This window comes from Paroedura picta, chromosome 6, assembly GCF_049243985.1.
Source record: "Paroedura picta isolate Pp20150507F chromosome 6, Ppicta_v3.0, whole genome shotgun sequence".
Lineage (NCBI taxonomy): Eukaryota > Metazoa > Chordata > Lepidosauria > Squamata > Gekkonidae > Paroedura > Paroedura picta.
This window is the reverse complement of record NC_135374.1, coordinates 11,961,120-11,973,451: the sequence shown is the minus strand read 5'-3', so window position 1 is coordinate 11,973,451 and position 12,332 is coordinate 11,961,120. Positions and strand designations below refer to the sequence as shown.

The following is a 12,332-nucleotide window of genomic DNA, read 5'->3' as shown; positions in this document are numbered from 1 at the left end:
TTTGGAAAATGAATACATTTAATGCCTTTTGCATTAAAAAAAAAAAAACCCTGATACGAGCGCAAAGTTCAAACATCTAGCTAATATCCACGCTAAGCTTGTTTCCAACGTAATTAACGTTGGTCAGAAGCTGCCGAATTCTTACTTTTTTTTTTTTTAAGGCACCAAGCAAAACATGAAGCAGAACACGCACGAGCCAAAATAACGTCCCGCCCGCCCATCCGGAAAACGGAATTTTGCTTTATTTGGCTTCCCGTTTGCAATGGGGGTCAACAGTGCACTGACCGTCTACCGCGGTGACATGAATAATTTACGGTTATCGCTGCATAATACACTGGCTCCTAATGGAGTCACCGACCGTCCGCCATTGCCTTTCAGGGAGGGCAGAGTTAGCTGCGAAGGAAAAACGTTCTGCCAACAAGGCTGGGGCAGATATCGTTAAAATATATATAAATATTCATCCCTAATTTCCCCCGCGCAAAGGTCACTCGAGGAAACCTGAAACACATCTATCCTGTGCCTTGGATACAGTTTTAATGCCACTATCCAACATGGGATGCGCGTATAAAAGGCCCTTCTCCCGCCACTGGGTCAAGGTGAGGTCATCGCCGTACGCAATTATATTGGGATCGCGGCTTGAGACATTTTGTATCATCCAAAACAGCCCCTTGAAATGCAAACAAAGCATAACTTACCCGTCTCTTCATCGATGTTAAACCTCCCCAGTCCGCTGCCATCCCGGACGGAATACTGTATCTCCCCGTCCCTGCCCACGTCTTCATCCCGGGCGGTCACTTGCAAAACGCTAGTTCCAATGCGCGAGTTTTCTTTTACAGATCCAATGACGGCAAAGTCGGAAAAATAAGGGGTGTAGAGATTCTCGTTCACATCCACCACTTCCACTTCCACAAAGGAAACGGAGGAGAGAGACACCGGGCGTCCTTTATCCTTCGCGCGCACCGTCAGGTTGTAGAACTGTTGCTTCTCGTAGTCCAGTTCTTTGCTCAGCCGGATCGCTCCACTGGCCTTGTCGATCTCGAATCTCCCGTTGTAATCGTTCACCAGGGAATAGCGCACTTGTCCTCCCAGACCAAGATCTGGGTCTTGGGTTTCAAGCCAAGCAATAACAGTACCGACAGGAAGATCCTCCAGGACCTTCACGCTGTAGCTGTGGGGTATGAAAGCTGGAGAACAATCATTGACATCATCCAAAAACACCCGTAGAGGAATGATGGAAAATTGCTGGTGACCGCTATCTGCCCTATCCCTCGCCTCTATCTTTAACGTATAGTTTGCCTTGGATTCCCTGTCTAAATGGTCTCCTACATATATCACTCCCGTAGAGGTATTGATCACAAACTGTTGTGTATCGGTCAATATGGAGTAAGTGACCTCACCATTGGGTCCCAGATCTTTGTCCCTGGCCTCTACTTGGATAATCTCCGTACCAATGCTTGTGCTTTCCAAAATACTAACAGAGTAGCTTTCCTGTAAAAATACGGGCTTGTAATCATTAGCATCCTCGATAGTTATGGTCAGTAATCTCCACATGGCTTTCTGAGGGCTGCCTAAATCATAGATGGTTATGTTAAGGAGATAAAGCTCTGTTTTCTCACGATCCATGGGCATCAGGACCTTCAACAGCCCTGTCTCCATTTCAAGGTCAAAGCAGCTATCTGTATTGCCATCCGATATGGTAAAGAGCACCTTTCCATTAAAGCCCGAATCAGCATCGTAGGCCTTGATTCTAAATATGGCAGCACCCACAGGAAGGTCCTCTCTGACGGATACATCAGTAGGAAACGATTTATCAAAGTGTGGGGCCTGCCTGTTCACAGAATAAAAATCCAAGAAGCCATCTTCCGAATTTAGTTTCACATTGGCTTTTGCCTTTTTGAGCAACTTCTCTGCCAACCTCTGGGCCACCCTAGTCTCTCGGCAACTAAAGGTCTTGGAAGACACCTTCCCGTGAACTACTGAGATGTTCACAAACATGGTGTCTGCAAAATTCTCCCCATCAGTGGCCGTAATCTTAAGTCCAAAATTATTGTTCTTGACGCCAGCGTTAACCAACGATTTTTTAAGCTGCAGAACCCCCGAATCGGGATTCAGGTAGAAAAAACCCAGTTCGTTACCAGAGATGATTTTGTATTTGACGAGCTCCAGCTCATCTATGTCTATAGCAGAGACAGCCGTGATGTGGCCACCGATAGGGAAATCGGACGAAATGACCCCCTGGCAAGCCACCTTTTCAAACAAGGGCTTGTTATCGTTCACGTTGCCTACATATATGGTGACGTTAACCTCACTCTCGTGGCGGTAAGGCGAACCCCAGTCGGAAGCCCTAACGATAAACCTGTAGCTCTCTGGGGAAGACTCAAAATCCAATTCTTCGGAGGTGCTGATAATCCCAGTAAATTGGTTGATGGAGAAAGGAAGGGAATTTAAACTAGCAATGCTGTACGTGATATAGCCATTTTCTCCCCTGTCCTTATCAAATGCAGAAACGGACAAAATGCTAGTTCCCACGGGGACGCTTTCATTGACAAAGGAGCTGTAGGAAGGCTGCGTAAACTCGGGAATGTGATCGTTGGCGTCCTCTAGCCTGACCGTGACGTGTGCTTTTAAATCCCCCTCCTTACTTGTTACTTCAAAATCATAAAACTCCTTGTCAACAATTTTTAAAGGCTGCGCGGTGGTAATTAGACCTGTCCTGGGATTCACCTTAAAATACTCTGCATCCTCACTAGGTGTTAATTTATATTCTTCCCCCTGGGGTTCTGGGGTTAGCTTGACTATGGCAACAGCTACTCCCGGAGGGGAGAATTCACTGATGGCCACGTCATATGTTTCCTTCTCAAACTTGGCCGGGTTGCTTTCTCTTTTGGGACTGGCAATATGGACCAGTTTGACAGCCGAAAACTTCTGAGGGGACCCCTTGTCCTTAGCTTGGAGGGTGAGGTTGCAACCATAGGGGAAACTGTCCCAATCAATGGGCCTCCTCTCTTTGATTTTGTACTCATTCATCCATCGACCCTCCTTAGTCAAGACAAAGTATTCCAAGGGATCTCCAGCAACAATGGCGACAGATTCAATCTCACCATTGGCACCTTCGTCGAGATCGTCCGCATTGACAATTGCATAACTAGGCTCTTTATCCAAAGAGAACGGAGTGTGGGTTACTACACTGAGAGTTGGGGCATGTTCATTGATACGTTCGATGTGAATGTACAGTTTGGCAGTGCTGCTCACGCCGTTGTTACCGTACAATTTCATCCCACGGTCTACGGCCAGAACTTCGAGGTCATACCGGTTTTTCTCATCATAGTTTAACCGCCCACTTAGAGAGATAACCCCACTGGTTGGATGGACAGAGAAGAGGTCAACTTTGTTTTTGAAGTAGTAATAGAATTCGCCATTGGAACCAATGTCAGCATCCGTTGCGGTGACCTGGGCGATACTAGTTCTTAAAGGAGTGCTTTCTGCTATCGTTACGGAATAGGTGGTGGGGGAAAACAATGGCCGTAAATCGTTCATGTCCAAAACCTGTATGTTCACTTTTGTCCATGCTTCCAAGTCTTCTCCTCGGACAGAGCCCTTAATGATCAATAAATAGTTGTCCTGAATCTCTCTGTTCAAGATAGCAGAATTCCCGCCTTTAGTTCTAATCCGAAGAAAACAGAAATCTGCTATCACCACTTCCTCCGCTTTGAAAAAGCCCTCATCGTCGCCGGACACTATCCTGTATTTGATATCCCAGGAGAGGTCTGCCATGGTGATCCCCATCCTGCTTTGGCTGTTAAGATAGGTCCTCGCAGCAGAGTTTTCATACACCGTTGCGTTGTACATGGAACGTGTGAAGTGGAAGCCAAGTGGTGCCGTCCCTTGGAGGCCATGGCAAGCATTGGCAAAAAGTTGAGCAAGCAAGAAGGCAAGGCCAGACACGGGGGCCAAAGGACCTGACCAATGGCCCATATTTCTCTCCATCACATCATTCTTTCATCCTTTGGAAAAGGAAAAGAAAAGGACAATGATCAATTGGTGGGAAACAGTAATCTTTTACAATTTGCAGTTCATGCAAATTTCACTGTTTAACAATTTCCTATATTAATAGACCATAGGTTCAGTAACAGGCCATAATGCCTATGAGTCAGTCCTCAACATTTCTTCCCACTCTTTGGAATGTTCTTCACCCTCTAGCAGAGACCAGCAAAACACGTGCTCATTCAAGCTCAGGGTAACCCAGCGCCGATTTACCATTTCCCGTCAGACTGCTTTACAACCAACCTTGCATAGGCATGCTGTGAAAACCAGAATACTTATTGAGAGAATGGTAGGCTGACCCATGAGGCTAGGGGGGACTTTATTTAGCTGTGTTTGATTGGCTTGCAATTCACATTCCATTAAAAGCCCTAGCGAATAAAAATTACCCTTGCAAACTTCAGCTAAAAAGCACCTAGATGCGGTTACTCTCCTCCCTCCAAGTAGGGTGACATCAGTTCAATGATAAAAACACCAAACTTTTTTTAAAAAAAACGACAAAATGGACAGAGCTCCATGAGATCATATTAAATAACAGCAATACATTTAAAAAATTGCAACCAAAACTAGTGAACAGTGAAGCAACATGGCAGATAATACGGACTAGGAAAGTCAGAAATGAATGCAAGTTACCAAATGCTGTCATTAAAGGGGAGGGGGTCCCTTGTCTGTGAAACATCAGAATCACACTGAGCTGGAGGAGACCACAAAGGGCCATCCAGTTGCCAACCCCAGCCCCAACTCTTTGGGGTCTTAAAAAACACACTCCTGACAAGTGTTCATCCAATCTCCTCCAAAAAGCTTCCAATGCAAGAGACTCCACCACCTTAAAAGGAAGTACATTCCATCTACAATCCTCAACGTCAGAAAATCCTTTCTAACATTGAAATGGAACCTCCTTTCCCATAATTTGAACCCACTGCTCCTAATCTTTGTCTCTAAAGCTGAGAGAGAACCAGATGATGGTCTAGGATGGGCATTCTAGAGCTCGTCATGAGAACAGCTGCAAGGATGGAAGATAAATGGGGGGCGATTTCACCCCCTTCCCCCTCCTCACAGCAGCCTACCCCTGACCCGGTGGCCGATCACTCACACCGCCTGGTCCCGTGATCCGAGAAGTAATCTTTCCAGGGGTCACAGAACAGCAACTGGAAAAGCCATGTGCCTTTGATTGGTACTTCATTAGATATGATCGATATCTCCAAACAAAACCTGCCAAACATAACAAAAGCAGCATGTAAATGCAAGTTTTGGAAAGAATATCTTTCAAAGTTTCATGTTTTCCCTTTTAAGAGGTTTCTTTCTTGTCCCCCCCCCCCCCCCTTGTAAAATAGTTCTCTAGCCAGCCCAATATTTGTTCAAGTCTGAATGACTCTCATTTCCTTTACAAAGAGATTCTGGACCGGAGAAGTTTAAAAACATAACAAGGCGAGGTTATCTCTAGCAAAGCACCTTGTTTTCTCTTCTGATTCCCTGAAGATTCTCTGAAGTCCAGCCAGTCAGTTATCTTGTTACAAATAACTTTAGCTAATGGACTTTGGTTATGAAAACACCCATTGTTTGCAGAACACGGACACATAGACAGGAACAGTCAAGTGGCAGTAATTTTAGAGCAAGCCTAAAACCACAAAACGCCAGAGCACAGAAAGGGCAAAAAGGGGGAACGGTGACATCCAATGAGAAATTTCTACCAGCTGAGTGCAGTTTTCCTAGCTGGATTTCTGACCACAGACATCTTTCCAAACAGAACGTAATTCTATAACATACTCCGCTGCTGATTTTAAGTACGGTGGGGATCCATGTATTGCAGGGATGTTATAACGCTCCCGCAAAACACCCTAGCCATAACCCCAGCGTCTATACCCAAGAGCTCGGTATGGTAATCAATAACAGCTGATCAACGGGCCCATAGGTTCTTACCAAACATATATGTTTCCGAAACCCTTGCTTTCTTGCATTGCGCCTTCTTTTTATAGCTCCCGGAGAGCAAAGAATTGCTGAGTCTCACCCTCGTTTGGTGTCAGGGGCAGTGAAACGAACCAGGCTGATGTAGAGTTTCAAAATGGGGCCCGTGGGCATCCTGGAACCCAAATGTTTTTGGAATGTGGGCGGGTAAGGGTGGGGCTCCCGCCCGGCAGGCTTCCTGATTGGCCAGTGGAGACGATGGGCTGTGGCCTTTAGAATAACTTTGTTTTGGCAGCAGCTGGTTTTATCCTCTCTCGCTCCCTTTTCCCAGAGTATTTTTCTAAAATTACCCTTTTAGACTTCCTCTGTGTCTGTCTGTGGGTCACTGTGAGAGCAGGTTTGGTGTAGTGGTTAGGAGTGCGGACTTCTAATCTGGCATGCCCGGTTCGATTCTGCGCTCCTCCACATGCAGCCAGCTGGGTGACCTTGGGCTTGCCATGGCATTGATAAAGCTGTTCTGACCGAGCTGGAATATCAGGGCTCTCTCAGCCTCACCCACCTCACAGGGTGTCTGTTGTGGGGAGAGGAAAGGGAAGGCAACTGTAAGCCGCTTTGAGACTCCTTTGGGTAGAGAAAAGCGGCATCTAAGAACCAACTTTTCTTCTTCTTCATTAATATAAGGGCTATCTCAGCCTCACCCACCTCATAGGGTGTCTGTTGTGGGGAGAGGAAGGCAAGGCGACTGTAAGCCTCTATGAGACTTCTTCGGGTAGAGAAAAGAGGCATATAAGAACCAACTTTTCTTCTTCTTCAGTAATATCAGGGCTCTCTCAGCCTCCCTCACCCACTCCACAGGGTGTCTGTTGTGGGGAGAGGAAAGGGAAGGTGAATGTAAACCACTTTGAAACTCCTTCGGGTAGAGAAAAGCAGCATATAAGAACCAACTATTATTATTATTATTATTATTATTATTATTATTATTATTATTATTATTATTATTATTATTATTATTATTTTGTGGTTGGGCCCATCACCCTGTGTCAAGATTTGTTGGGACTTGGTGTGGTTCTATGTCTCTCCCGAGAAACAGAGCTGCAGAGCATTTGAAAAATTCAAATGAGTAGCCGTGTTGGTCTGAAGTAGCACAACAAAATCAGAGTCCAGTGGCACCTTTAAGACCAACACAGATTTATTCAATGCACTCTGAGGAAGACAGCATCTATAGGTTCTTCAACTATCTCATCCACAGTTGCAAGGCACCAAAGAGATTCATGTTCCTTGTGCAATCCCTTTCTTGTTTTCTGAACTGGCATGTTTGGTGGGCAGGAAATGTAATGCGATAAGAGGCAACTAGTTACAAAGGAACCGAGTGCAAATCAACAAACAGCCCTTTGCAAACATTTCTAATTTTAAAAAAAAGAAACAAACTCATCTAAATATTATGGTTCCAAGTGGAAGATTGAAATGTGATTACGGCTGTGCGGTTTTGAAACAACTGCTTGAAATTACACTGGGTTTCTTTTGCAGCAAAGAGAGCGCTCTCCTTTGAACAACATTGTCAATTAAAGAATTGAAGCCATACTAGAGATTCCCTACGCCAGTCCAAGGTGACTTTGGCAAAGGAACTCCTTTGACAACAGATCTTCGGCTTTTGGAGCCGAGGACGCCCCGCCGACATTCACCTTGTTAATGCAGATTTCTGAAGTCCAAGACAAATATTTCATTAGCATATTGATGAAATTTAGGAGTATCTTCTCTTCTTGGCACATCAGCTACATGTCACCTGAGCGATGGTAACACGATGTGTATTCAGGCAAGCTCGAAGATGGGGAACCATACAAGACCTCTGTGACATTGAATCACAGAATCATAGATTTGGAAAGGACCTCCAGGGTCAGCTAGTCCAACCCCCTGCACTATGCAGAAACTCACAACTACCTGCCTACCCACAGGGACCCCAACTGATCCCTCCACCAAAAATATCCAGAATCCAGCCAGGCCTGGAGGAAATTCAGCTACCAACCCATAGTGACAACCAGCAATTCCCTGGGTATGCACAGAAGGGCCACAAGAAACAAACGCTGGCACATCCCTTAGTGTCCACCCACTCACCATCTGCCTAAGTTCATCAAATCAGTAGTTCTGCTTAAAAACTTCCAAAGAAGGAGAACACACTACGTCCCGAGGAAGCCTGTTCCACTGAGGAAGCGCTCTAACTGTCAGGAACTTCTTCCGGAGGTTTAGCTGATCATTCTTGTGAATTAATTTCAACCCATAGGTTCTGGTCTGACCATCTGGGGCAACAGAAAACAAGTCTTCTCCATCTATATTACAGCCCTTCAAGTATTTGAACAGGGTTATCATATTACCTCTTAGTTGGGTGACAAGAAAACGACAACGAATTATCGATTTTTTAAAGGGTGATTTTAAAAAATGTTTTGAAACTGGGGCTCTGCAAGCTCCTCACCCCAGTGAGAAATATTCGCAAATCTCGTTGAAGTGCTTTGATCTTCCCCTTGGGAATTCCTCAGCTGTTTCCCACGGACCTGTCAGCTGAGCCTAGCACAATGCGTTCAGCCCAGGCATTCACCGAATTATCATCTATATTTACTATGCAATTAGTAATGACCCCTACAAAGACCTGAACAGACAAAGCCCATTTAAACCTTGGTGGGGAATGTCACTCACTGTGGCGCTGCAGGAGCCTCAGGTTCTAGGTGCCACCGGATGCAAACTTTGTTCTGCTGCTTAAAACCGACACGGCTACCCGCCCAAATCTGTCCAAAAGGATCCCATTTCATTACTGAACAGAGCCCCATGGGGGCCAGCAGGGAAAGAGCAGCGGATAGGCTTGTCCGATGCCCACTAATGCAGACGAAGACCTGTCAATCCCAAAAGGCAGCAAAACGAAAAATAGGACCATCAAGAAGACTGATCAACGAGCCAGTTCTGGGAGTGGCAGGTAATAAATCTAAAGAGGAAGAGAAAAAGAACCAGAAGAACCAGAAGAATCAGAAGAAGAACCAGAAGAAGAACCAGAAGAAGAAGACGAACACAAACACGAACAAGAAATCTTTACTATCATAGAATCATAGAGTTGGAAGGGGCCATACAGGCCATCTAGTCCAACACCCTGCTCAATGCAGGATTAGCCCTAAGCACCCTAAAGCATCCAAGAAAAGTGTGTATCCAACCTTTGCTTGAAGACTGCCAGTGAGGTGGAGCTCACCACCTCCTTAGGCAGCCTATTCAAAAATCAAAAATCTCTTGTGTCCACAAGTGCTAAGTCCAAACGGGGTCCGGATTTACCTTTCGTTTTCAGTACACACTCTTTTTGACCGAAGCCCCCCTCAAGAAGAAAAGCCACCTTCAGCTGTTATATAACTGGTGGCGGCCAGCTATTGTAGCCCCTCTGTCACTCCTTCTGGTAGACACACTGTATGGGGGGGAGGGTTGTTTATTTTATCGCCATGATTGCCTAATTGTTAATTTTAATGGGAGATTTTAATAGTGGTTTTATTGCTGTAGTTGGGTTTTTTATAGTGTAAGCTGCCACAAGATGGCTTGCCGTGAGTGGCGGGCAACAAATCGATGAATGAATGAATGAATGAATGAATGAATGAATGAATGAATGAATGAATGAATGAATGAATGAATGAATGAATGAATGAATGAATGAATGAATGAATGAATGAATGAATGAAGCTGGCCCTTTCCATCTAATCCGTTCACGTAAATTTCACCATTCAACAATTTCCAACAATTTCTTCTACTATCAATAGACCTTAGGTTCATCCTATCTACTGGAGGATCCCTTGTAGCTCCAAATCTCAACCCCCAACTCTTGGAGGACCCATTTTGAGAGATTTTGGATATTAAATACTTTGTATTGATCGGCCTTCTCATCAGTCCTGTTTTTTGTTGAGGTGCCTGCTAATGGCAGGCAAACTCCTGGCAATGTTGGGCCTGCAGATGCTAAGCTGGTCCACGGGTGGAAGCCGGTCAGTGAAAAAGGGGGGCAGCGATCTTTTGATTCTGTATGATGATATCACTTCCACTGCAACCCAGAAGTGCCGGGATGACCCTGGGTCACCCCAAAATTTATCCCCCTTGCGGGAAACACCCGCCTCCTACGTCTCCCACACCAGGACTCATGGTGCCACAATATAATGCTTGGGAAACCTTATCATTAGTTTGTGCTGGACGCTGCTGACCATTATGCAGAAATCCACAATGTGCCGCCACCCTGGTTCACTCCCTGGCCAAAACGGAGCTCTTCTGCCAGGTCTATGGTTGAGGCCGGGATAGCGAAGATCAGTGCCCCTCCCCGGTGTCAGGCAGCAATTAGTCTGTGTCATCTCGACCCCTCTTTCTATTTCTCCAGAGGTGGTTATGGGGGGAGAGGTGGAGGGGTTGTTGGTATTACTGCCATGTTGTTCTGTTTTTATTGTCCATTTTAATGGCATTTTACTGAGGTTTTTACTGGACGTCTGTAACCCGCCATGAGCCGGTCTCGGGAGTCGCAGGAAATGAATAAATAAATAAACAAATTAGCTGCAGTTCCTCCCATTCCTTTTGGTTTAAGCTCAATGGCCGAGCGGCACATTTCATGAGCAATGTTGCAAATACAGCCATTGCATTAATCCCCACAATATGTCCAGTTGTATATTGTCCCATCTCTTCTTCAATCAGTTTTGAAGCAGAGCAAAGGTCCAAAGGCTCTTAAATGATATTTCTCTATTTATCTCCTGCTTTTCTCCCCAATGGGCACCGCCCAAGCACCTGAAAAAAATGTTTTTCTCTCCTCTGATTTGTCCTCCCATTACATTTTTGAGGTAGGTAAGGCTGAAATAGAGCCTCTTGTGGCACAGAGTCGTAAGGCAACAACATGCTGTTTGAAATTCTGACCATGTGGCTGGGAGCTCGATCCCAGCAGCCGGCTCGAGGTTGACTCAGCCTTCCATGCTTCCGAGGTCGGTAAAATGAGTACCCAGCTTGCTGCTGGGGGGTAAACGGTAATGACTGGGGAAGGCACTGGCAAACCACCCTGTATTGAGTTTGCCATGAAAATGCTGGAGGGAGTCACCCTAAGGGTCAGACATGACTCGGTGCTTGCACAGGGGATACCTTTACCTTTAAGGCTGAAAGAAAAGGGCTGCAGGCCCAAGTTCACCCACCATGTTTCCACAGGGGACATTTAAATGTAAGTCTTCCTATCCCAATCTGACGCTGTAACCACCACACCATGCTGGATATTAGCTATGCAAGTGGGTTGATTACATAAGCCTCAAAATCCTTTTCAATATTCTGATTCTACACATGCATGAGGAAACCTTAAAACAAGGGCCCTCCGCAGTAAGCAGTGGGAAATTTGGCCTATATTGTGTCCCAACATGCCACATGAAAATTTACTTTTCCTGCAGCAAACACCATAGAATCATAGAATATTTAACAGCTGCTCTTATAATATTTGAGTTGTGGCCTCCTGGGCGGAGCCAGTCTGGCCTCTGTTTCCGGTCCACAGGCCAATCGATTGGCCCGTGGACTTGAAAGAGAGGCCAAACCAGCTTCCAATGAACCCGGTGAGGGTAGTCTGGTGCAATCGGCACCAGTCTGCCCCTGACCACTGCTGGGAGAGGACCAAGGCTGGGGCGGGGAATGGGGAAAAGGGAGTTCCCTGGCCCGAAAACGGCTGTCACAAGTTGTATAGAGAAGGGTAGGAAATCATACTTGGCCTCCTTGTTAACCTTAAAGATTTTTCAAAATCAAGTTTGAGATATTAAAAATCTCTCCAGAAAAGCTCCCCCCCCCCCCCCCACCAGCAGAAGCTAACTACTACAACTCAGTAGAAGAATTGCTGTGGGCAATTCTGTCATTTTATAAAAAGAAGCTTGGAAAACAGCTTTTGGCACCCGGCAGACGAAAGCGTTACAGACGGAATTTCAATACAGCCAAGACGGCGGCTAAAAGAGGGGGGGGGGGGAAGCCTCATTTTGCACCTGTCCCAGGAATTTATGTCCAAATGTTCCTGTGGTATTATCTGCGCTTTGCGCGACTGTGAGACAATGACTTTATTTTATTAAACGGACTGGGAAATATATTGCTTCACCGGGGGAGGGGGGAGAGAAAGCGTTTATATAGAAGGAACTTCAGAGAACCTTCCAAAGTGTTTAAAAAATGAAGCCAGTAATGCTTATCAGCTGTCTTCAATAAGTTACTGTCTTAGAAAGTAAGGATAATTGCTTGTGTGGGCAGCCTTCTGACAATTTGCAATCCAAACGGTTCGGCATAAGACTTTCTTTACAGGAACGGTTGTCCCTTGGCTCAGATTACATATGGGAAGTCATTTGGCTGCACTCCCACGTGAAAAAATTGCCCGGGTATTC

General features: G+C 45.6%; 1 protein-coding gene across 7 annotated transcripts in view; it reads right to left on the bottom strand.

Annotated features, from left to right (window-relative positions):
• The window catches only part of FAT3 (FAT atypical cadherin 3), a 570,888-nt gene that overhangs the window by 434,279 nt on the left and 124,277 nt on the right, over positions 1-12,332 (bottom strand). For all 7 annotated transcript variants that reach the window (XM_077341425.1, XM_077341429.1, XM_077341428.1 and 4 more), the window contains exon 2: positions 696-4,004. In XM_077341425.1, coding sequence (XP_077197540.1) covers positions 696-3,987 — 3,292 coding nt within the window. In that variant the 5' untranslated portion in view covers positions 3,988-4,004. The remainder of the gene's footprint in view (positions 1-695; positions 4,005-12,332) is intronic.